The 26,892-nt window shown below is 40.8% G+C and overlaps 1 protein-coding gene across 3 annotated transcripts in view; it reads right to left on the bottom strand.

The window, feature by feature from the left end:
* ppp1r16b (protein phosphatase 1, regulatory subunit 16B) overlaps positions 1-26,892 on the bottom strand; it is a 113,714-nt gene that overhangs the window by 55,935 nt on the left and 30,887 nt on the right. For all 3 annotated transcript variants that reach the window (XM_087841013.1, XM_087841015.1, XM_087841014.1), the window contains exon 2: positions 24,017-24,431. In XM_087841013.1, coding sequence (XP_087697139.1) covers positions 24,017-24,284 — 268 coding nt within the window. In that variant the 5' untranslated portion in view covers positions 24,285-24,431. The remainder of the gene's footprint in view (positions 1-24,016; positions 24,432-26,892) is intronic.

Raw genomic sequence — 26,892 nt, 5'->3', positions numbered from 1 at the left:
GAATTCATTAAATTGCTCATGAAATTCAGATTCTTTACAATTTATGCAAACTGTAGTTTCAATAAAGCATATAAATGGCAGAGAGCGTATAAAGTATAGGACCATAGACCTTCTAAAAATCAGAGACAGACACAACAACAAACAGAAATATCTCAAACAGGAGCACATTTTATTTTCTCGTTAAGCGTCTCCACACTTTAGACAGCACAGACATGCAGCTGTTGTGTAAAAGAAATGAATCAAATTTTCTACATTTTATTTGCATCAATATTGTTTTGTGTATATGTGACTTATTGATGCCGAGGTGACTGACTCGTCTCATTTCAAATAAAATTCCACTGAGGTCAAATCTCCGTGACGTGATTTGCAATAACGAGAGTTCAAAAGAAACCCCCTCCCAGCTGAAAGATCGATCGCTGAAACACTTTTAAAATAAACTAAAAAAAAAACACAGAAAGCAAACATTATCATCAAAAAACCCACAGCCCTTTTCACACCATAAACTAATTACCATACTGTAATTAACAGATAACTTTGTGAGCATTTTAGCTTTCACAGGGGACTAAAAACAAATAACACCAAAACCTCATAACTTTATCTCTATAATTAAAATTATAAGCTCTGTTAAAAAGTCAATTAGCAGCTTTAGTAAGCGTCAACAACAAAAAAAACAAAAACCAACAGGCGATAACCAACTGATCTATTTTTAACTGAACTGCTTGACTTACTTTCCAAGTTCACTTTTTAGTTAACTTGTGTCTTCTGTGTCTAATTGTCAGAAAACATTGTAGCAGTTTAAAGGACCTGAATGTTACTGAATGTTAGAGGTGGGAATCACCATACATCCCACGATACGATATTATCACAATACTTAACGCACGATACGATATTATTGCAATTTTTTAAAATATTTTGCGATATTCAGATTCTGTACATAAAGGTAAACTTTATCAATATTCATTTTATCTAATATCAAAGTCTCACACTCAGTCTTTCTCTCATTTCAGTTTTATTGTTGACAAACTGAACGGTTTGTATTACAGTCTAGTCCAACTTAACTGAATCAACCATCTGGTACAATTATAGCTATTCTGAACTATGCAGTTTATGAAAACTATGCAGCCCCTTCAGCAACTGAAGAATTTGAAAGTAAATTAAAACAAAATATAATTTTACATTAAATAAAAAAAGGTTTTAAACTTAATTAAAATAAAACATGTCTTAAATTAAAATAAGTAAATTGTCATTTTTATTGCTGCCATAAAAAAAGTTAAACACATTTGGACAGTGAAGGAATGTCAGGATTCTTGCTCAGAAAAAGGATCAACATGCTCTGAAGTCAGAGCACAAAAACCTTTTTTGTAACAAAATATCGATTTCTGCTGTCCCTGTATCGATACATTATTAGCAAACAAAATATCACGATACTACACAGTATCGATTTTTTCCCCCACCCCTACTGAATGTATCTATTTTCTTAACCACTTATCCAGCCAGTGTCATGACCCCTGAACAGATCACCAGTCGATCACAGGTTTAACACAGAGACAGATTAACACTCGTGCAAATACTCAAACACGTGAGTCGACTGCGCTTGAAAAAAGAAAGTTCAGCAGTTTGGTCACGTCTCTCCTGAAAAAAAAAAAAAGATCTCAATCACAATAAGACTTTTACCTGGATAAATGAAGGAAAGCTGGCTTTTATTCAAAAATCTCACACTCGGATCGACGTTTTCTGTCTGAAAGAAGTTGCAATAATCTAACTATACAGGCAGATCTTTCTCTTATTTCTAGAAAGAACCACATCATCATATCCATATACCAATCAGCTGGCCTTAAAACGCTGAACATACAAGAGCACGAGTGATAAAAATGTAAGAATATACCATATTATCACACTGGAGCACTGAGAAGGCTGCTCTACTTTTGATCAGCAGCACATGGACTTATCTCACTGATGGCACAGCTGTTTTATGACAAAGGGAGAGGGGAATTTCAGAGGATATATGACATATAAATTGTAGAGTGAGGGCATAAGGGGTAAAATGCAGTCATAAGTTATACAGACAGATTCTGGAGAACCAAAAGATTCACAGGAGAGAAAGAAAAGCGCAGAAAGTAAAATTGAGTTGGCGACAAACCCATGAATGTGATTCCTATCAGTCTGTACCAGTTCCCCGTGGGACGGAGCAAACACACAAACAGAAAAATCTTTAAAAAGCAATCCATTACATGCAGGAATCACCATGGCAATTATCTGCATACCGCACAATCCACTAACACAAATCCCATGCACGTCTTCCTGGGTGGGTCCCATAAATTCCCACTGAGGGAGTAGACGGAGTTGGACGAGATGCTTCCCCAAAGATAAAAGATACATCAACAAATAACGGTGCAGGAACAGAAACCCACCCTTCCTTCCTGTTATCATCAAGTACAGTGTGTGTGTGTGTGTGTGTGTGTGTGTGTGTGTGTGTGTGTGTGTGTGTGTGTGTGTGTGTGTGTGTGTGTGTGTGTGTGTGTGTGTGTGTGTTGGAGATGGAAGAAAATCCTACACCAGTTATTTAGGTCCTAACTTTCCTGAACACAGATTATTGATAAGAAGATATTTCCACACAAAGACGCGTGCTCTGAAGTAAACTATGAGATATCTACAGGACCAAAAGGACTCTATAGTTTTCCAAGTCTTCTCTTATTAGAGCTATAACTCCTCTTTACTGCCTAAAGCTAGCAAAATAACATTTTGAAGGAGTAGTTCCAGTAGGTGATTTCGAGATGATAATAATGCACTGATGATAATAATACACAGCAAGTCAGCAAAGATCACAAGGCTCGCTGGTCTACAGGAGATGGAATAAATGAGCCGGCTACGCCTGAACTAAAGCCCTAAGTACTCCACTGTGCATAATACACATACATATTACTGCCGTGCATGTTCAAAAACACCGGCCAACACCTTCAGATGATAAAGGCTCACGCAGGACTTCAACATTAAGAGCACACCATTGCAAAGGGTGAGCGCAAACCATCATATGAGGACTGCTCATGCAAAGAAATGCTCACTCAATGCTCGAATTCCTTCCACAGCAATACACCCACTAAGTGGAATGTGGCCACACACACAGAACCAGACTCCTTCCTTTAGAGCAGGGCTTTCATGATATGAAAATAGCACAGTTTTGTAAACAAACTGTTGTACTATTATTACCAAACTATTACTACAGTATAAAGTGCTCCAGTAGTGGTAAGTAACCAGTTCACTTACCACTGCTACTATCTGCAATGATATGTGAATTAACAACACAACATCTATATTTATTTTTTTATGTATCATGGTTATTATAAATACATGGTAGTCACCCTTAGTTTATAGTTAAAAATCTACTTTATAGACAAAAATATTGGGCCACACCTCTTTAAGTTTTTTCACTCCCATTGTCACAGGTGTATAAAGCCAAGCACCTGACCATGCACTTTGGCTTTACAAACATTTGTGAAAGCTAAAGCTTGTTTTCTAAAGAGCTCGCTGACTTCAAGTGCGATGCTGTAAAAGGACGTCACCATTGCAACAAGTCAGCTTGGATAAGCTGTACATGTGGAAAGAATTAAGAACCATGGCAACAGAGAGGGGTCTCATAGTGGGTGCACAGTGCATATAAGTGGCAACACTCTGCTGGACTCAATGACAGCATGACTCCAAAACCTCATCTGGAATTAACATCAGCACACAATCTGTGCACCAGGAGCTTCGTAGCATGGGTTTCAATGTCTGAGCAGTTCCTGTAGGTGTAGAGTATAGTGTGCAATACGTTATACTGTATGTGACATTACATGATACTGATATTTAATTAAAGTTATTATCAATAAACAGTTAGTTTTTGAGGTGTTTCTTCAATTATTCTTTTCAAACAAAGAACATATTTCACAGATCAGAGTCTTGGGCGGATATCTGTGAAATTGGGGTTATCACTAAAGAATACGTCTGAAGGATCTTTTACTTTAACATCATCATAAGATCTACATTTGTGGTTTTCTTAAGAAGTCTTAGATGGATTTCCATGACGTTCAGACCTGGCAGGTGTGCCCCAGGATGGACTGTATGGTAAATTTGGTGCAAGACGTTATGAACAAATAAAGCAAAACTACTGAGTGTGCAATTTTTTATGGCTGGTTAGCGAATCAACGTGCTAAAATGTGTTTGCACTGTTATTGTGAGCATTTCACTGAGGTGATAAAAGCATTTAACAACAGGTCTACCACGGGGTGCTTTCACAGAGCTGCCAACACAGCGGACAGTTGGTGCTGTTTGAATAATAGTCAAAGTAATGCAGAAAAACAAGTGTTAACATTTAACAAATATCAGAAAAAAAAATGGTGCTCGGGTTTCCCTTAGTCATATATAATTTGTAAACTGAAACATTTTGAACCGTTGATCAGATAAAAGAAGAGATTTTCGATGACAACTTGAGCTCTGAAACTTTGCTTGCCACTTTTAAGTCATGTTTCACAACTGATAGACCAGTAATTCATAAAATACTTGGAAAAAATGTCCAGTTCATTCTTCTTCTTCGTCGATTATTCTGTAGAAAACCTCTTTTTCAACACAGACCTACTTAAAACTGCACCGTTTACAGCACCAACTGTACAGTTTTCCAATACAGCAGCATATTTCAGTTTTACATTTGCAGCTGTATTGAAATTTTTTGTGTTTGTTAAAGCAATAAATGGCTACCTTTAAACATTCATGCAAAAACAAGCAGTCATTTCTAAACACTGTGTGGAGTTTTGAGATTAAATTTTAAATACATGTCTCTACACACCAGGTTTGTGCACTTTCATCTGAATATACAGACTTCTCATTGATCATTTCATTGAATGCTGAATCTACTGAACAGCCTTCCCTTTATGCAGCTATACAGATGTGGATCATTCTGGGTTCATTTTAAGACCCTACTTGTTTCAGTTCACAAAACTCTGTAGATCACTGATATGTTAACGGATGCACAGATGCTCTTATCTTTTATTTTAATGTCTTTCAAAGAACAAAAGAAGAACCGTTATTAGAATGGATATTCTTACTTTAAGGGTTTATCTGATGATCCTGACTGCCACCAATCCAGTCAATCTGGTCATATCTCACGCCCATTGATCACTGATAAGAGGGAATCACCAGTAAAGTGAGGATCAAGTAAAGACTGTGGTGTGAGAGAGCCTGCTTGAGGTTCAGGTCTGAGATGATTCTTAATGGACAATTGATTTTCTTTCCAGTGCGTCCCTTTTTATATTAAAGAGACAAATATTTGTTGTGCTGCAATAATAGCTGCCACAGTATCTCTTAAACCACACTGATACCTATTAGAGTGCTTTATCCAATATATCACCATCTCACAGCCCTTTATAAACCCTCTAAAACTGTTATGAGGGGAAGCCGGTTCTAATATATAAATGCTAGGCTGGTATTTCGGTAAAACATTAAAAAATGATTCAGATTAAATACCATGAGGGGGTTCTTGAGGCTCCATTAACAAAAAAGGACATTTTTCCAATAAAATTTAAAATGAACAAAATGTATTTTTTGCTAAAACTTATAAAATAATGGATGGGAAACTTCTCAGATTTTTTAAGGAAATAGCATCCAGTAATGCGAGCCACTTCAAATTTCCTGTGCAAAATAAGCATATCCCCTGCCCCCTCCCAAAAAAGCTTAACTTTGACATTTTTTGCCTCTTCCTGCACTGATTTAGACAAGTAATCCTAATCAAACACATAGCCAAACCAAATATGTAGGCACTTATGGCCAGCTTGATTTTCTTTTAAATAAAAAAAATAAAATAAATCAAATGAAATAAATAAATTACAACCATCCATCTGAATAACCAACCACCAAAACAACCATCTTCAGTTATCTTAACATATGTATACAAACAACTTAGAATCGATACACTCACTATAAACAATTTATGATTTCACTACTTGTATGTGAAACATCGCTTCTAATGATGAACCCAGAGAATTGTGAAATGTTACAGCTGCCTCGAGTTTCACTCTACTCTCTGTAAACATCTTCGAGCTAGTTTTCATCTCAGTGGTTTATTTCATCCCGTCGTTGTTGAAATCACTCACAATCTCCAAACTTTCATATGTAACACAGACGTACATTTGGGCCTGTCACCAGTTTCAGGATGCAGTTCAAAATTCATCATCACATTGAGAGCTTTTCATTTTTTAGGCAGCAGCCATGACAAAAAAAAAAGAATCAGAAGAAGAAAAAAAAATACCGCAGCCCTTCATCACGGGCCAAAATCTGATGTCAGGTCTGTTTTTTTGTTCTTCACTCCAGGCTCAAGTCAAAAGGAGATTATCTTTTGAAGGATGTAGCTTCTAAACTTGGGAACTTTCTCTCCCTGGACTAAGATATGTGGGCGCCTTAAAAAGCGGCCGTATGATTAGACTGGATTTTGTTTGATACAATTTTTTCTATACTTCTGCATTTCGGCCCTTTATTCGTTTAATGTGTTTTAACTTAAATGTAAAAGGTGAAATATAAATAAACATTCAGGCGTGATTTACATTCCATTCATCTGACAACATTAAGTGATTATTTTAAAACATTGGAAAACGTTTCACTATGTTTTAAGACAACTGAGATTGAACAGTACATTATGAGACAAACACCAATATCATGGCTGTGCATGTCACTGTGGCCCGGGTCTGAATGGCGTTATTTAAAAAGATCAATAAAGTTAGTTATAGCATGTATCATGCACCACGCCTGAAAGGGGCTTTACTTAGTAAGTTGTGTAGTTTCTTTCAGATCTTCAGTTTACTGTTTTGATTCGCTCAGCTCAGCTGCGCTGCTGCATTTCAGTGAAAAGGGCTCAAAGAACCCATTTATAAGCCGAGCTGCAAATTATGTATACAAAAAGTCAGGACATATCAGATGAACGTAGTGGAGCATTCATCAGCTAACGTGCATCTTGATGATACATTTTCAGTTGAACTAACAGAAAACATGAAAACATTTCAAGTCATGATAAACATTAGCTAACTGCTAAAAAGCTGCAATCACGCGGTGTCTTTTGGAGCATTATAGAGATCGGCTGATAAGCTATGTTAGGCTTTTGCAACCACCCCATTTCAATCATTTCTTTGCTGCATTAAAAATGAGAATGGAAAAAAGGGGCTGATGCATTGCACAAGCTCACCAGAGTGAATCATTTCTTACAAATGAGATATTTTTATCTTAATGCAACCAAATAGCCCCAAACGATGTCAGTGCAGCAAATGAACAGTTACTTTCCAAACACAGGCATTCAGGCAGCCAGGTAGCCGTTTCTGTCTTCCTGTCAGCTGTGCAGAAAAGTAGGCCACTCTGCACGTCCATAAGTAGCAGCTAAATGACATTGGTTTTACTAGGACGTTAGGAAAGAAGATCATTAATATAATTAGCATTCCGCCGTGTGTTATAATTATCCTCCACATGATGAGCTATAAAGCGACTTTAATTGTATGTTACGCTGCCTTAACAGATGTAGTTAGATAGCACCGCGGGAAAAGCAACAGAAAGACCAAACAAACTGTGGATTGGGATGCAGAAGGTGCTCGCAGGGTCTCGGTGAGCAAACTAAAGCTGGAGCAGAATAAACAGATCATTCTCCACTGACCTCAAAGTTTCGAATTTGGAAACACTGCACTGAATGCACTCAAAAGCTGAACAAATACAGGCATGCGATAATGTGATTAACAGACAAATCCTTCAGGTGGTCCACTAACATGATGAACCCAGAATTTAATCCCACTCCCATCCTGTGGTTAGCAAATGTTAGCTGGAGCTATAAAAATATCTAAAAACATAATGAAATCAAGTCCACATCGAGGCAAACAGGTGATCAGATTAACTCCAAGTCCATAAGCACTGTTTCAAATAGCTGAGGCCTTTCAGCTCATTTTAATATGATAATGCCAAGAGTCTGGCTGCCTTTTAAGTCTGAAGACAGTCAAAGATAAAAGGGAAATAGATGCTTTTATTAAACACAACCCAATAAGCTTTTGCCCCATTCGTGTGTTTGTCCACATAAATGAAGGTTTACAGGCATCACCGTTGCCCTTTAACGCTGTACTTTAGCAAATTGCTAACATCAGCAGACAATCACAGCACTGATGTTTAAACAGTGTAACAGTTGCAATCTTTACCTTCTTATTTTGAAGAATTAGCATGCTCATAAAGTTACATTTTGGAAATGAAAGCACCAAATTACAAGTTAATGGTTTCGCCAAAACCAGTGGTATACGTCAATGTATACGTCAAGTATTGCTGCTCTCTATCACACACTTCCTGTCTTTTTCTCCACCATCCTTGTCAGAAACAAAGGCCTTAAAATTTGTTAAAAAGCTGGAGGAGGGGAAGCTGTGTTATTCTATAACAGATCTACAGGTATGTGGGCCAAAGTAGAGGTAGAACGGATTAAACTACAATCATCATAATAATCACTTTCTCCGTGAGCGCTCATATGATGTACCGAGAAAACCAACCAAACGAGGCTTCATCGTGAGTCCCATCACATCCAGTGCAGAGACAGATGGGAGAGAGGCACAATCCTTTAAAAAGCTTCCAGAACATTTCAACTGATCCTCTTCCCCTCTCCAGATAGATCCCCAACCTCAAGCCAAGCTGCCCTAAACCACCACATTAGTAGCAACTGCTACTCAGTTCTACTCAACCATTCCTGCTTATACAAACACACTGACATAACTGAGAAAAATTTTACTCGTGGAGGTCACAAATTCATATTCATGACTTTACGACACACACAAGAAAAGAAAAATCCACACGCACTAATTGTAATTGTGACCGCTTCCCCACGCGCTCTGTTTTTTATCCATAGCCGCTGTGCTTTACTAGACATTGTTTAAAGTTTATTCATAACACTTCACATGGGCCATTGCTTAAACTGACAATTCCCAGCTCCACTTTCTCTCGAGCAGGAGAGGATGGATGACCTACAAAGACATCCACTCCCTCGTGCACTAAACATTTTCTTAGCCTACACAAGATTGTCCAAATTGAGATACAGTCTCATTACTGGTTTCATTTTAACACAGACTTCAGTCATGCAGATGAGTTATCGATAACTTAACGGCTTCCCAGGCTGATGATGCAAACCGATAATTAAGTCTCATCATCCATAAGGGATGATGAGACTTAATTATTGGTTTGCACCATCAGCCTTTTAAATTCTCATTCCTCCACCTCTTTTCATAAGGGTGGCGCCCACAAACATTTAACTAGCCTGGAAATGAACTGAGTGGTTCAAATGCCAACTTTTTACTACAAGAAAATTAGTAAATTCTCAAGAGTTGATTTTGCTTCCAATGGTTACACTTGGCACTTGACGATTATTATTCCACTGAGGATATCTGAGGCTTCTTCTCTGTATTGATTGGCACATCCTCAGGCTGTAAACAGCTGCAGCGGTTTCCATTTACTCATCGCAGCTCAGCTCCATTTCTCCTGTTTGGATTTATGGCTTCGGTAATACCTCAAATAGACGGCATGATGGGCTGTGCTCCTTGAAACCTTTCAAAATGTATTTAGCTTGATTTTTAAAAACGTGAAATACTGTCTAGTAGGGCTGCTCAATTAATCGAATTTTAATCACGAGTACGATCTGGGCTTTCAACGATCATTAAAAATGACTGAGCCGATTATTAGCACCTCCCTCATGTTTTACTCTCGCGCTGCTCCGTGTAGCAAATCGAGCGCACCTCTCTGCATTTCAAACACGTGTCACAACAATTAAGAGGACCCGAGGGAAGCTCGGGAAGCTCGAAAAGCTAAGCAGAAGTTATTTGGAGAGGAGAGTGACTGCCGTTGGTTGAAAAGAGAGGTAAAAAAAAACTTAAGTGGTGTGGAAACATTATGGGTTCAGAGTCAGACGTGGGTCAAGTAGACACAGTGTGTAAACTTTGCTACGGTGTCATAGCTGCACCACAGACACCGCAACACTGCAAAGTTCACTAAACATAGATGTTTACATTTTTCATTTATTTCAATACATTGTTATTGTTAACCCTTTAAAGCCGGTCAGAGCAGCACGCTCCGTTTTGTGTAACTATTTTTAAATCCCTGTAGAACCGGAACCATGTAAGCTAGCACAATAATTTTTTTTGCATATGAAACCGGAGGAGTTGTACTTACATCTTATGCCATCAGCTTGTCCTCGGTCACGGTTTCCTTCCACATATAGCTTTGCAAAAACTGCATAAAAAGCGCTTGCAGGAACAAAAACAATATTCCAGTAACAGGTTTTGCCGATCCGATCAGCTGTTTGTAACACTTCCCACATTGAAACAGACGTCAACGCGAACTATCGCATGTCCGCCATTTCCTGCCCTAAACCGGAAGTGGCGTCATTTTCGCGGAAAATGTAGTTTTTTTTACTTGTAGGCCTTAAAAGCCTATACTGGTGTTTTTATAAGTCATGTTTGACTTTTCTGAATAGTTTCTGGGATGCTTAGAACTCAAATTGCACTGCTGGAAATAGTTTATTTTGATGCACCTGCTGTTTTCTGTGCAAATTTGCATCATAGGATTGTTTTTTTTGTTTTTCCTGCAGTATATAAAAAATGCTGTATCTCCAAAATAAAACTATGAAGACACTCAAAATAAATTTCCTGTGGTGGGAAACTATTTTGTGCAACTTTTTTGTTTTTAAAGTTTTGAGGGATAAACCTCTTAAATTTCTCCAAGTAGAAATATGTAAAAAAAACAAAAACGATTTTCAATTTTTTTTTGTAGTTTATTGCACTTTTTTGCAATTAATGTAGTTACTATGGACTTAATCCATACATATTATTAAAATATGGGCTATAACAGTTGTATTGATGTACAGCAACTTGAAATGCTCCCACAAATGGCACTACAACATGTAAAAAAATAATTTAAGCTCTGGCGAACTTGGTTCTATGGTAGGTCTTAAAGGGTTAAATAAATATCGTCAAATAATCGAGATCTCAATTTCAGTGAAAATAATCGTTATTATCATTTTTGCCATAATCGAGCAGCCCTACTGTCTAGATTCAAAAACACATCAGGCTTTACCTTCTGCATGGATAACACATCCTCTGACTTTCAGCAAATGCAATTAAGAAGCTATTCAAAATGTTTCTGGGATTTAACATTATCGGTCTAAGTGTTGTTAATGTGGCTGCCCCTTTTTGGTTTGTTGCGGTCTAATCCTTGTTGGATAATCCAGAATCCTATTGAAGGATTTATGGTGGGGGGCTGTTCACTCACTGTGAAGGTGGGCATGTGGAGAGACAACCTAAGATATTATGAGGTGGCTCAGAAGAAGCGAGGGAGCAGCGGGATGCTGAACAAGCACTCGGGGGATTGGCAACGGTGGATCAACCTCGATCCACATTGATGCTTAAACGCCTTCAGCGAGCCACCGTGCAGGCAGGTGGTCTTCAATCACAGCCACTGATAAGATGCAATCCTGCTGCTGGATTTATTTGGAGCTCGGTTCCAATTTCACCATTTAGGATCCTAAAATGTTTATTTTCCCTATTTTTCTTCCAGCTGTGCTTCCTGTTACCTCCTGGTATATTTCCATTAAGATGGCTTCAGCAATTACAACACCAGCAGTGCTATTCCAACTCTTTAATATCAGACTAAAATATTCTGATCTGACAACACTATCACCCAACAGCACATGTGCACTTTCCAAACCTGTAACACCGTGGCTATGATGAAACAGCAGTTCATCTGATCATTAACATAAATATCTAATCAGACAAGTCAATGCCTGCAGGCTTGCAGACGTGGTCAAGATGACCTGCTGAAGACCAAACGGAGCATCCGAATGTGAAAGAAAGGTAATTTAAGTGACTTTGAACGTGGCGTGATTGCTGATGCCAAACAGGCTGGTCTGAGAATTTCCAAAACTGCTGATCTACTGGGATTGTGCATACACCCATCTGTGTGTTTACAGAGAAAAGGTCTGGAAAAAAGAGAAAATATTCAGTGAGCGGCAGTCGTGAAAATGCTTTGTTGATGTCAGACGAGAGGAGAATTGTTCAGAGGAGAGCGCTTTGAGCTAAGAGGAAAGCAACAGTAATTCTAATCACCGGTTGTTACAACCAAGGCAGAAGAGCAAAAACTTGAAGCAGGTGGGCGACAGCAGCAAAAGACCACACCAGCTTAACAACAGGAAACTGGGGGCACAATTTGCACAGGCTCACAACAATTGGACAAAAGAAGATTAGAAAACATCTCCTGGTGTGATGAGTCTCAATTTCTGCTGCGGCATTCAGACGGTACCGTCAGAATTTTGTGTAAACAACATGAAACCATCCAGCCCGTCTTCTATCAGCAGTTCAGCCTGGTGCTGGTGGTGTGATGGGGTGGGGGATATTTTCTTGGCACACCTTGTGCCCTTTAGCCTCGTATAAATGCCACAGCCGAGCTGAGTATTGTTGCTGACCATGTCCATCGCTCTATGAACACAGTGTGCACATCTTTTGATGGCTGCATCCGGCAGCATAACATACTATGTCAAAAAAAACCCTCTCATCACATCAAAGTAGTTTATTGAACATGACAAGTACTACACTCAAATGGCCAAAGTGGCACAGGAGATTGATGTACAGCTGACAAATCTACAGCAACTGTGTGACGCCATCATGTCAATGTTTTCCAGCACATTGATGGATCTATGCCGCAAAGAATTACAGCAGTTCTGAAGCCAAAACGAGGTATTAGCAAGGTGTACCTAAAAAAGTGGCCTGTGAGCTTTTCCTTTCAATAAATCTCAAACGTGTGTTGTCTACGGTTTAGTCCACCCACGCCAGATGTACCTGAGGTCAAGTTAACCTAGTTGCCAGTTAGTGGCCTCTCGCATGCTATGCCATGGAGCTGCAGCAGTGATGATGCAAAATTTGTGCCTTTGCAGCTGAGTAGCTTGGGGCCAAGGCTGCGTGGCCCTCTCTGCCTGCCTCAGTTACCATGGAAATAAGAGTTAACTTGAGAGTTGGGGATCTCCCGAGAGAATTGACTGATGTGAAAGAGGGAAGAGGAGGGAGATCTTAGCGAGCCCATTGGCAGCCTACCGCTTAATAACCACGGTTCGGTTAAGATGTGCCTAAAATAGGAAAGAACAATGATGTAATATGTAATACCACGTCTAATAATTTAATTTTGCATGCAAGTTTGCAAAAAAGGTGCACACATGAGAAAGAAATCCAAGTGAACAGAAGAGAAGCGCGCTGTAGTGAAAGTAACAGGCACAATGTAGCAGATGTACTCTGGTCAGTTCCAATCAATAACCCTTTGTTGTTGTGCAGCAGTTACACAGTGTCCGAACACGAGACCAAACAAGCCAAAATTCAGATAATTCCTCGCTCCAGTGCATCCTTCCCTTCTGACTGGACCAATTCCTGACACCATATCACAGATATTCATCCTCAGCACAGCCTCATTGATGTGTCCGGCACCATAATGTTGCTCCTACTTTTGCATCAAGCATTGTGAATTCCAAATTATGTCACATGACCAAGATGATTCAGCCCCCCCTGCCCAAAAGCTTCGCCCAGGCTGAGGCACATGAACAGAGAGGAGACAGCAGTGCCACTGTTGCTGCTCTCCCTGGCACACAATGCCCGAGGAGCTCCGTCTGACGAGTTGAAGAAGACAAATCCAAGGGAAAGAGAAAGACGAGGGCGGCAAAAGATAATGACAACGATGAGAGAAAGATCAGAGTTTTGTTAACCTGCAGGTAGCCTGAGAAACCACCCTAACCACAAAAGGCCAACCAGAAAAGAAAAGGAGGAAAATACATGCAAAATTTCAACAGTCCTGCAGTTCAGATGTTAAAAAAAGAAAAAAGAAATTCAGCTTCTTAGAATCCACTGAAGTCAGGCGAATGAAACTAGTCCTCCTAATCACAGGAGCATTTGATAGATGCCACCCTCGCAAGGCTACGCCTCATTGTCGCAGCTCTGCTCGTGGCAATGAAATGCCAGATCCCACTTGAGTAATCAACCACTCCAATGTCACATAAAATCAACGATTATGAGGATGAAGAGGCAAAAAAGGGGGGAGTGGGGGGGGGATGCAAAGAGCCAATGGTGAAAGAGCCTTGATTTAGCCTCGAGTAAAGTAGCATATTTTCAAAGATGCAGGGATAGTTTAAAAAAAAAAAGAAAAACTCGTCTCAGTCAATGAATAAATGAACAAAGCATAAAAGTGCCATATGGACCTTTATGATGCAGATTAGAGGAAGTGAATGCAGAAGTTTTGCTTGACAGTTTTAACCGCGTGATGACTAATTAAAAGTCTCACTGCGCAGCCAACACCGTTCTATTGCATCAAGATGAATTATTATCCTTTAGGACTGTAAGTTTAAAGCAAATACAAAGTAACTGTTTCATAATCTACCAAACTGATCAAAGAGTCCACCTAATATAAAATCATAAAACAGGAAATAAACAGAAGTTAGCAGTAATTATTTTTCTGTCCACTAAATAAGCAAATATTAGACACAAATATTGCACAACAGAGACACTTATTCACAGATTTTCACATTATTGGTTACAATGAAGCAACTCAAGCATATCAAACAGGCGTCAGGACAGAGCAGTAACTGTTGAGGGATACATGCAACGCTCGTGTCCTAACAGACCGCTCACCCTTTTAGTGACCTGTGTTTCAGCACATGATGCACGACACCGGCTGACCGGCTTACTCCACAGATGTCACAGGTCATCCCCGGCTTAACTGAACATGTGAGTAAACAACCTCATGTTCTGGGTTAGTAGTTAGTCCCGAGGAGAAAAACAAAAGATCCAAAATTTAGAGTAGAGTTTGTGATATTTGATGTTAAACACAGAGCATTACTATTAAATAAAAAGAAATCCAGGAGGAAAAAAGAACAAGCAAATCCAGGACACATTGAAGTCTACATACCTCTAATGGACGGCTAAATCGTTTGTCATATCACTGGTCTTATATCACACCTAGTATTTCAAAGGAGGGATAGGTAATAAGCCTCGGGCAGCTTTTAGTGGCTGGTAAAAAAAAGTTCATCCTTTTATGTCTGTGAGAGCAAATCATTACAAGTTTACCAATTCTCTTTTGTCTTGGCCCGACATTATCACGGCAATCTAACACACAGCAGCGACATTAATCTCACAGAGTGACCTACATCATCACTGCACATTTATTCTTTCATGGCACGACCTGTGAGCGGTTCCCCTTCATCTGCTCAGCTCATTACTCTTTCATCTTGACGAAAATACACGTTAATGACACCATCTGATGAACAGAGTGAGATCAGAGTTAGTCTGGCTAGTTTGGAGGTTGTTTTTCTTCCCTCGCACTATAATAACTTTTTTTATTGTTTTTTTTTTTCTTTTCTGAAGAAAGTGACACGAAGTCGATTCATCCACTGAGTGTGATCATGAGCATCCATGCAGTGAGGCAACAAAAGACAAAACAGTCAGTCCATTTAACCCACAAGACACCGAGCTGCTTTCAAGAGTAGAGTTATTTATGGTAAATAGTGGCAGGAGACTGAAGTTAATGCGACCATGTGCAATCAGGTTTTCTTTAAAACAGTTGCGTCATAGACAGGGACCAGGTTTGTGATCATTTGCAGTCCATTACCATCTTCAAGCAACTTTGTCGCATCAAGATGGTGACAGAAATGCAATAAGACGAGTCAGTCTGTTATCAGTCTTCTATTGAATGCGGTCCAGTCTAGCTGCTTGGTAACCTGTGTGTGTGAGATTATATAGGAATATAACCAGAATACAACCAGTATTGACTGGCAACCAGTCAAGTCTATTGAATAATTTCACAGCATATTGCAATAAATCTGTATTAGTAAATGGCCTGTATTTGTATAGCGCTTTACTCAGTCCCTAAGGACCCCAAAGCGCTTTACACATTCAGTCATCCACCCATTCACACACACATTCACACACTGGTGATGGCAGCTACATTGTAGCCACAGCCACCCTGGGGCGCACTGACAGAGGCGAGGCTGCCGAACACTGGCGCCACCGGGCCCTCTGACCACCACCAGTAGGCAACGGGTGAAGTGTCTTGCCCAAGGACACAACGACCGAGACTGTCCGAGCCGGGGCTCGAACCGGCAACCTTCCGATTACAAGGCGAACTCCCAACTCTCCGCCACTCCCCAAAGAGATTCTGTCTTAATCTGTGTGTGTTTCTAAAAATATATGACAATCATTTACAAACCTTCGTCCAGCTGTCTGACCGCATTCGGTTGAAGTTGGACTGTTTGGAGACAGGTTGCTAAAGTGGTCATCCAGTGGTTGAGGATCTTACACTGGGACTTCCAGTGTTAACCTCTAAGCAATCACTAGGCACCAAGCCATCCTATTAACAATAGATATTTTTAGATCTGTTTCTACTCTAGTGTCACTGAGTCATATGGCAGATATTCTTAATTAAATGTGACTACCGTATTTCCCGGACTACAAAGCGCACCTGAATATTAGCCGCACAAGCTAAAATCAGGGGAAAATCCTGTTTTGTACATACATTAGCCGCACCTGACTAAAAGCCGCAGGTGTTTCAATGTTGACTTATCATATGTAAGAGAATATGCACAAAGCGAATTGTCAGCAAAGAGATGGCTGTTTGGAGACACACCCCTTTTATTAATATTTTGAAAAACAAGTTACGGGTACATATTTGCATAACTTTTTAGGTATATGTACAAGTACCAAACATGTACTGTGCTTCATAAACGAGTAACAAATGTAGTACATAACAATAACCTACAGCACACCAGAAAAATAGATTGGGACTACCTTTTAGGCTCAGGTGCAGTGACACGGCTTTAACAAGAAGAAAAGTCAGTCATTCACCACCATCTTTCTCTTCTTCCTGCGCACTAAAACCACCAAAGTCCTTTTCTCCAGTGTCGGAAACGAACAGGCTCAGGATGGCTTTGTCATCCACTCTCCGCTTCTCTCCTTCGTTGTCACTTTCAAAACCAAACAAATCCTCGTTGTCAGTGTCAGAGTCGAACACCCTCTGAAGGGCCGTGGCGGTGTCTCCATCATGCAGCAGTCCAGCCCTTCGAAATCCGTTGGTGATCGTGGATGTTTTCACACTTTTCCACGCTGTCAGAATCCACCGGTGGAGTTGAGCATAACTTGCTTTTTGTAAGTTTATCGCCGCTCATCATCCACGCCTCCCGCTGAACGCGTAGCGCTACTTTGAAGTTTGTTTTTCGCGCTACTTGTACGGCACTACGTTGCCTGACGGACGGACATGTGACCAACATACCACTCTTGAACCCCGATACTGTGTATCTGATCACATGCCCTTCCGCCAGGCAACAGTGCCGTACAACAGCGGAACAAACAAAACAAATCGTCTTACAATATGACAAAAATCATGGACAATCCATAGAAAAGCCGCACCTGACTAAAAGCCGCAGGGTTCAAAGCTTGTGCAAAAAGTAGCAGCTTATAGCCCGAAAATTACGGTAATTATGGTTTTCAATCATTTTCATGGCAAAAGAGTTTACAAAAACCCAAACTGTATCATATAAGTTGTGCAGAAACACTCGAGGCTTCTGCAGCGGTAAATCCCACGACATAAAATCTGTTTAGCCACGGTTCACTCCAAGACAATGCAGTGATTAGAAGAGGAAAAATGCAAATAAAATCAAAGCCTATAATAAAAACTTAAGAGCCACGCTGGCCATTTGCTCCTGCTGTCTGAAATGCCTTTACATTGCGATGTGTTCATCTAATATTTTGAATCCAAGCACTGTGCTGCCAAAAGTCATTCAACCACCTTAAATCATTTAGAACAGATTTATTTTCTAAAAGCAGAAGGTCACAAGGCTTCTTTTAACCATCTGGGCTCTTCAATTTCTTATGTGCTTCGATAGTAGAGATGAACCAGTGTGTAGTTTGTTCCTCCTACAGATAAAAAATAAAGAATGAGAGAAAGCTGGAAACAGTGAACTGAGGAGTGTGAAAGAAAGAGACTGAACAGATATTACTGTTAAAGGTCACTCTTCTCTTGACAAGCGGTGACATCTGATGTGAAGCATTTATGTGTGTGCTGCCTTCGTTTTTAATGGCACTCTATTGCTGCCATATGCCTGGGAGCAGCTAAGCCTGGCCGAGGCCTCTGAGGGGAAGGCCTTATGAGTCTAATAAGACAGCAGAAGAAGACAAAAGGTCCTCCGAGACCTAATTTGCAAACAAATAAATACGAAGAGAAAAGAGACGAGGGAAAAGCCACATGTGAATTCTCCTTCACTGCAGCTTACTCGCTGCAGGAGTATTTTTCCATCCCGAAATCCACATTTATTCCTCCTCTTTGTTTTTATGGTGATATGGCAGAAGAAGAAAAAAAAGGTTGTGAACCAAGAGCAAAAGCCGCATCGCTAAAAATGGAACGTGGATTTTAAGTGTGGCTTTCCAAACGCCGAGTTACAAGTTATGATTTTCAGTAGGGAATAAGTGGTAATTAGCGTGCTGGGTGTTGCCACGTGAGTGGGTGTATAAATAAATAGAGCTCAGGGGTGGGAAAGGCAAAGAAGCTGCAAAACACAACCTGGGTTCAAGAGAACACCACCGCTTCTGTCACTGCTGCCGTTCACATGATCAGAAAAGCCGAAGCCCTCTCGTAGAGCGAAGGAGAGGCACAAATTTAGAAGTAGAAGTAGAGTACACATTCACAAGACTTTCCTCCCCTTTTTAGATCCGTTTTACAGCTTCCTTCTTGGCATGTATGATAGCTTGGTGAGGGAGATGTTGCACCAAAATATCTAAAAGTTTGTACTGCGATTGAGCAGCAGCACAGATAAAAGATAAGGAGGGGTTTGAAGCCCTAAGCTTTCTTTGTCGAATTTGATTTACAACTATCGGTGGCAACAATTCTGTCAGTGTGTTTGACAGGCTGCTTTTCAACCTGCCTTCAGCTGTTGCTTCTGGGAACGACTGTAAACACACACACACACACACACCCAGACAAAATCAGACAGCATGTTGTTTGAATGATCCGGAGGGGGGGGGGTTCCAAAAAAGCAGCTCTTACAAACAGACATTGACAACAAAAAGACGGCACAAGATACTGAAAAGCAGTTACTGAATGTCCTGTTCCACCCACTTACACTCCAAATGCCTCGATTATTTTCTCAAATTTTGCTTTCTGACGGTGTTTAAAGGCTTTAAATCAGACATTTTTCCCTCCTCTACAGTTCTACTCTTACTTTTTTCCCCCTCTCTCCATTAATACTGTTGACTCCTGGGCCATCTCATCAGATTACCCAGCGGTTTTAGGAGGAAATGTCAGGTCATACCACGCTGACTGTCTTTGAGTTTTGTTGACAGTTCCTTCTGACCCCACTGGCTGCTCCTCTGCAGGACGGCAGTTCTCTGGAGAAGAGAAATCCCGTCCATCTCAATTGCCGAAGAGGCGCGCATAAAAGACACCAAAGTGCTTCACAGTAATTTCACAGCCATCAGCCTTCATCGCTGTGAGAGGGCAGCGGGTTCAGGATGGTGCGAACCACGGGGCGAAGAAATGGACTCACACTCGGGATCCAGCACTTTCCTAGTCACTGCTGCTTTCACTCATCTTGAGGCAGACACTCAAAATTCTTCCTTCTCAAATATTCTTCCTTCTCTCTCTGTCACAACCACACAAAAACTTTTTGCATACACACACACACACACACACACACACACACACTCTTAAACATAAATGTACAATATACCCTCTGCAGTTTCACCATACCCGTGCCGTGTCTCTCACAGTCTGGTGAGTCTGCTTCCTCTCTCAGCAGACAGGAAGTTATAATGACAAGAATACGCACGGATGCACGCACACACACACACACACACACACACTTAAATGCAAGCATAACACCTGCACACCTGCATCTACATAGATTTTAATAACAGTCAATATAATAAAGCTTGGAAATACACAAAAAACATCATTTATAAAGCATGCATAGGAGTTATCACACATAATATTGGTTATCATGTCCTCACACAATCACAGGCCGCCTCCAGCCAACGCGGTCTGAAGCTCTGACCCAAACCACAGGGAGAGAAAAAAAGAGCAGGCAAAGAATCACAGGAAGCAGCTCGCCTACTCCAACCAATCAGGGATTAAGCATGACTCAGCCCAGCCTCTCATCTTATTGTGGCCTCGAGGCTGTTAGAGCGACTCCTGGGTCAAAGTTAGTCTCTCTGTATTTACTTCTCTCCCTTCCGTCCTCTTCGTGAAAAAGAGGTGATGATGGCTACTTTTGTTCCCAGCCTCATCGTCAACTCGCTGCTGCTAGCGCCGCCTTTGTAGTCATTGTTTAGGCCGACCAGGGGTTTAACTTCTGTCCAATAAACAGTCCTGATTTCTAAAAATGCCTCAACCTTTTCCCATCATTTCATCTACTTTCGATTTCCTTTTTTACATATATATATATATATATATATATATATGTTAGCCTTTTTGAAGTGATACTGTCATGTAACATTTCTTTAAAAAGGGTGCTGTGTGCTGGAGCAGCACAGCGTGTGGACTCATGACGCCTGATCGAGCATTTGGGGACCAGAGGGAATAAGAGAGGAGATTATCAAGCTCCTAAGCTACCCAGCTGCCACTGGAGCTGTGTGGGCAACACTACATCCTGTCTCCCTTTTTGTTTTCCTCCCTGCCTCTTTCATGGTCACTCTCATTAGACAGTAGTGATAGCAGACATCTCTATAGGGAAGTACTGCAGGACATAAGGAGAAGGAAAGGGAATCAAAAGCAGAGAACCATCAAAAATCATGCACACTAAATTTGGAAAATTCCTTTTCTCTCTGCTGGCATGTTATTCTGACAGTCACGATGGTGGAGCTTTTGAACACCTGAACCACATGAAAGCCCTCTTTTATTATTTCTAAACAGTCTTCAGACTCAGATAATAAATTTGTGCTTAGATGTGGTAATCGTAGCTCGTTGTATAGCACAGTCACGACACAACTGTGTCCTAATCAGAGATGGGCAGTACTGTAATCTGATTACTTTTTCCAGGTAACGAGTAAAGTAAGGGATTACTATTGCAAAAACGGTAATTAGATTACAGTTACTTTCCCGTAGGAATGCTGCGTTACTGCGTCACTAAAACCGGGATTTTTTTTGCGAGAATGTCTCATGACAGTGACGTAAGTGAGTGCGACGTTCGTGACAACAGCTGTGTGCAGATCAACAATGGATCATATATCGAGTGCGGGAGAGAGTATGAGCGTGCAGCGTTTAAAGTGTGGAAGTACTGACCTTACTTTGAGTTTGATTCCATAAAAAGTGACAAAAACATTAGTGTCCGTTGTGTGTGGGAAGAAAACTTCTTTTTACAGCGAAAAAAAACCCTAAACTTCCAAGCAAACACCGAGTGCGCTACCACGTAATGGGAAACTCACAGAGAAACTCGCGGATTCTTCCAATGACCGCTACGGCACACCTGCACCAGGATAAACCTCCGCCTACCCCACTCCTGCTTTACAGGTGAAAATAGAGCAAAAGGACCGCTAGTCTTTGACTTTATTTATTTTCTGCTGTGTTTTACTTACATCTATTTGAAAGAGTGAGTGTAAACACAAATATATATATATATATATATATATATATATATATATATATATATATATATTTATTTATTTATTTATTATGTGCTGGAATGTGCAGAAAATAAGTTTAAATGTTAAACAAATTTCTTCCAGTCAGAGAATGTTGCAGATAATTTACATATAATTTTTGCTTGATGCATAAAGTTAAAAGATTAAAACTGATAAAACAAGTTTTAAAAAGAGACTTTTCCATTTGATTACATTTTGTATGATGGATTATGCAGAAAAAGTAGAATTGGGCTGAAAGATCTATCGCTTTATCACCTATTCAGGTTGTAAATCGTGTTTTTAAAAAGTAACTAAGTAACTAAGTAATTAATTACTTTTGAAAATAAGTAATCAGTAAAGTAACGGGATTACTTTTTGGGGAAGTAATCGGTAATTAGTTACTTTACTTTTTTCAAGTAACTTGACCAACACTAATCCATTTTGCAACCACAAGGAGTCACATTATAGCAGCTCCAGCAAGTCAAAGCATTAACGCTCAATTAATTAGCCAGTTTATTGATAACTGCATCAGAAGGAGAAGAGACACAGTGTACATTCAAAGCAATAATGTATCCCCCGTCTAGCTGTATTGAAATTAAAAACCTCCTTTTTCTACACTTGAAAAATTGATCAGGAATCAATCATAAAAGATTTTGTATGTGTGCATCATTAACATGGAGGACACAGCTGAAGAGTTCAAAACAAAGAAATCTATCAGTGGTGTACAAATGAGGAAGTGTGTGACTGCAGACAAATGTTTGTTGCTGTTAAACCATCCCTGAAAGGGAACCTTCAGTATTGATGAGTAGACATTGTGTGTTCCTTGCTTCCTCGTGTGGTTTCTCAAAACCTAAAGACTCACACGATCAGCCCCAACATCCTGATGCAGTCTAAGTGCCTCGGCAAACCTTCTGGGAAATACACACAGCGCAGCAGTTTGCAATAAAAGCCCCGAAATGATGCTCAAACCATTTCTCACATCACACACACGACAATGAAACCAGCAACAACAACATCAAAGATTTTCTTTTTCAGTTTTACCCAATTAAGTAACTTCCTTTTGCTTACACCAAAGCTTAATTTCGGCTACACGCCGTGATAAAATCCAGCGGACCCCTGTAGACATCACAAGACTTCTGTCTCACACTCCAGCTGGAGCTTATACGTGCCAGTGAACAGTCCACGTGCATGTGTGTGTACAGGCACGGCAGAGTAGCTTCAGCCTTGTTATTATTGTGAAAATACATCAGCCTTGAGAGGGATGTCCTATCTGTGAAGACAGCTTGCATGAGCAAAGAATATACAGTAGCACTGCTGTGGGCTGCATTTGCCACGATTAATAAAATAAATAAATAAAACAGACTTCAATCCAATTTCAAGTTACAGTGACGTTAAATTAGACGCAAAATCTAAGCGATAGCAGGCTGTTATCATCCCCGCATCGCCGACACACTGTTAGCACAGCCACAGCAACACGGGGCTGCCGGTACTGGAGGAAAACAATTATTATCTCCAAATAGGGGGGCCCCATCCGTAGAAATTTTAATTAAAAGACTGGCAGAGTTTCATCTCAGTGTGACAACTCCATTATTTCTCAATGATAAAACAGTCTCCTAGCAGAACAAATTCAATTGCAATGGAGTGACTTCCACTGGCGGTTTAAGTGGGCAGGTCAAGCTAATCGTTTTCCTGACCTTGGCATTTTGATATCCGGGGGAAGTAGTGTGGTGAGGCCGAAATTAGTGTCATCATTCAAACGTGGTGTCGAGGGTAAGTCTGAGCTCAGTTGAGCAAAACTTTATTCAAACTGTTTATTTTTGAAACGAGGAATACTGAAGTTCAACAAATAAATTAAAAGGGCAACGCCGGCCTCGGCGCAGACTGTTCATCCTCCTGTCGTCTCGCAAGCAGCAAAGAAATAACCCCAGCTCTACTCACCCTGCCCCACATCCATAAATAATACCTTTATTTCCTCGCCTTTCAGTCTGTTGCACCAAGGCTGTGGAACAGTTTACCACTACAATTACGTTTGCTTGACTCTGTGGATTCTTTTAAAAAACAGTTAAAAACTCTTCTGTTCAAACAAGCCTTTTGTTGATCTACATATTTTATATTTTTTACATTATTTACATTGTATATAATGTTTATTGATTTTATTGTTTATTTTAATATTTGTGTACAGCGCTTTGTGATTGTCTGTCTGTGAAAAGCGCTTAATAAAGTTTACTTACTTACTTACTTGCTAAATAAAAATATTTAGTATACTTGGTGTAATGAATCCAAACTAGTTGTAATTAGGCAAGCAGACATAAATAAGCCGATCTGCACGTGTCATTAATATTCTGTACTGGTCTTACCTTCATCTGGATCATTCCTGGCCGAAGCCTCCAGGAGCGCCACGCTGGCGGCAAACGACACGTGTTTCTTGGGCTCTGATTGCTGGAGGCTGTTGGCAATGCGTCCCTTCTTGTCGGCCTTTCGCTTCTTGTTTTGCATCTCCTTCTCGTACACGGCCCATCTCTTCAGCTGCTGGGTGCGCCGCTTCTGGGCCGCCCGCAGTCTCTCCAGACTGGGCACCTTGTCCAGCTGCTGCAGCTCTTGGATCAGCTCCAGGTGGTTGGCCATGGTGCCGGGTTGGGGCGGGGTGGACAGCAACACTGGGCGATGGCAAAGGGGTGAACTGGAAGAGAAGTAGGATTCTAGCGAGGGCTGCACCTCCGGCCGTGGCCTCCTCCCACGATCGTTATCATCCTTTCAGCGGCAGTGAACGACCTGGAAGAAGAGACGGAGGGAAAAGCTGAGCCACAAAATGCCAGCTATAAACTTTTTATCATCTGGAACTTTAATACACCAGTAAATAAACCGTGAAAGTTGTTTGATGCGTGTTATTCAAGCCGACTCTGGACTTTAAAGTTGTAAAAGCTCTACATTACATGTCGTGGAGCGTGTCGGGCTACGTTTCACTGTGTGTTATACTAACTATGCATGTGACAAATAAAGAACCTTGAACCTTGAACCAATACAGAGTCTATTGGGACACAGTGACATTTAAAAGAAGTGCTGGTCTGACACACCACAGCAAAGTGCACAGAGCAGCATTCTGGTGTCCTAGTTAAACAGACCCCAGAACAAGCTACCAGTTAACAAGGCACCGAACCACCGTTTGAGTCTACTTTCTTCTGTCTGTTCTATCAATATTTTGTTCATGACCGCTTCACTTCTTTCACCAACTTGCATATTTTCACTTAAGAGAGAATGAGAGGTCACGGTTTCAATGTTTAACTGAACTGCATGGGTCACAGTCTTGGTGATCCACTCGCTTTGTGAGCTGTTAACGGGTTTTTCTACCATCCTCCATCAAGGCAAACCGCTTCCTGAACACTACAAGCAAGCGCCAGCACAATGAGAGAGAAAAAAAAAGCACCGGAGCAGCGAGTTGACGTGGGGATTTTTCATGTCAGCGCTGCATTCATGTAAACACGAATAAAATGTCTCTCTAATCTCTCTGACAATTGACAGCAGCACCGTGAGTGAATCAGCAAAAGCCCATTTTTCAGTTTCTCGTCATTTTTGTGGACATGCAGAAAAAAAAAGCTAACTGTGTGGCGAAACCTAAAAAGGAGACAATTTACTTTGGTCATTGTATAAAGATCAGCAGCTGCAAAAAGTTAAGCTGAGTAAATAAAGAATAAACATGCAGGAACAGTAAGTGGAAAGTGCAGTGATTGAGTTTGGTCAGGCTACTTCCTTTGAACAGCACTCACAACAATGTACGGACGTTTTAACGCCACGGCCAGAAAAACTTCTCATCGAGTCCGGCAGGATTATCACGGGATCGTTGATCATTTATCACACAAACACACACACACCCAAAACAAACAACACTAAGTAAATAGCTTGAAATGTCAACATCTGCATGCTGCGTGCATGACACACGCTGGCTTCTTTTCTGTTACTTACCATCACGTAACCACTGATAAGCATTTCCCTGTGCCCGCAGCTGTTCACCAGTGAAACCTGTGCAGCCTGGCTGCATCCCCTGATGAAAGGCTCCACAATGCAAACCGCCGCTTTATGCATTCAGCCTCCACCAACCTCGTTCTACATTTCCTCTGCAGCACCAAAGTGCTCAAAACACGGACAGGAAGCAAGGAGCACAATCACTTCCTACAGCATCACTTTCAGTCGCCAGCTTACCAGCACAGCGCGTCTGTCTCCGCTTGGCTCAACAGAAGTTTTCCGTTAACATTCTCAAGTGGCAGCCGAGTGAGCGGCGCGAAAAAGTCATCACAGCGCACAAATGAAACGAAACCTTGACACGCCGTTGACTCTTAGATGCATAAGAGTTTCCAGCGCAAATATGCGAGCGGGTTCTCACAGCTTCTCTCTCAAAACCGACGAGATGGAGACAACGGGCCGTGATAGTAAATGCTTAGTAAAGAATGGGTCATCACTCAAAGGTCGATGCAGGGGGATTAGCTGCAGGGTCTCAGATTATTCTGCAGGAATTTAAAATCGAAGCAGTCGGCAGTTCTTGCACCGGACGTCGTTTAGGAAACTGACAGTGAACGCAGAATTCCTGTCTCAGTTTCACCTGTTGGTTTTTAAGATAGTCTAAGTATATATTAGTGCTACACAGACATGCACTGCACAAATACATGAAAAACTACACACTTCATTAGAAGAATTATTAATGTTTTGCCTGTGAGCATACTCTGACAGACTACTACTTACTCCCACCGTGCTGTGATAGCATCAACTCGGTGCATAAATACTGTGTGATATTGTTTGTTCTGTCAGAAGCATCTGTTCCTGCTCCTCCTCAAGGAGGCCCATGCATTCAAGTAAGGACATGAAACACACCGTGAAGCTCATCCCGAGGCCTATCACTGCTAACACAGGAAATGCACCATGCTGGGTAATAAGGACACCGCTTGGATGATGTGGAAGGTTACAGACAAGGGTTATAAACAATGTCACGCGCAGCAGCGCGCCTACACAACTTCATCTGCGATGAGTTTTATTTTTATATGTGGAAAGCGATAAAAAGTGGTAAACGACCTGCAGACTTGACTGTTTTGCTCATATTATACTTTATATATTTAGCAAAGAGCATTAAAGTTTTTACTGTCCTATTTTATCGGCGAAATGAAAGTTTGCTCAGCTGAACTGCAGCCAGAGAGACAGCCGCCCGTTTCTGGTTTATTGGGGCTGATTTTAGCGAACGAACTGA

This window comes from Neolamprologus brichardi, chromosome 5 (genome assembly GCF_056152115.1).
Source record: "Neolamprologus brichardi isolate AB-2024 chromosome 5, ASM5615211v1, whole genome shotgun sequence".
Taxonomy (NCBI): domain Eukaryota; kingdom Metazoa; phylum Chordata; class Actinopteri; order Cichliformes; family Cichlidae; genus Neolamprologus; species Neolamprologus brichardi.
The sequence above is the reverse complement of the archived record's forward strand: the minus strand, read 5'-3'. Positions and strand labels throughout refer to the sequence as shown.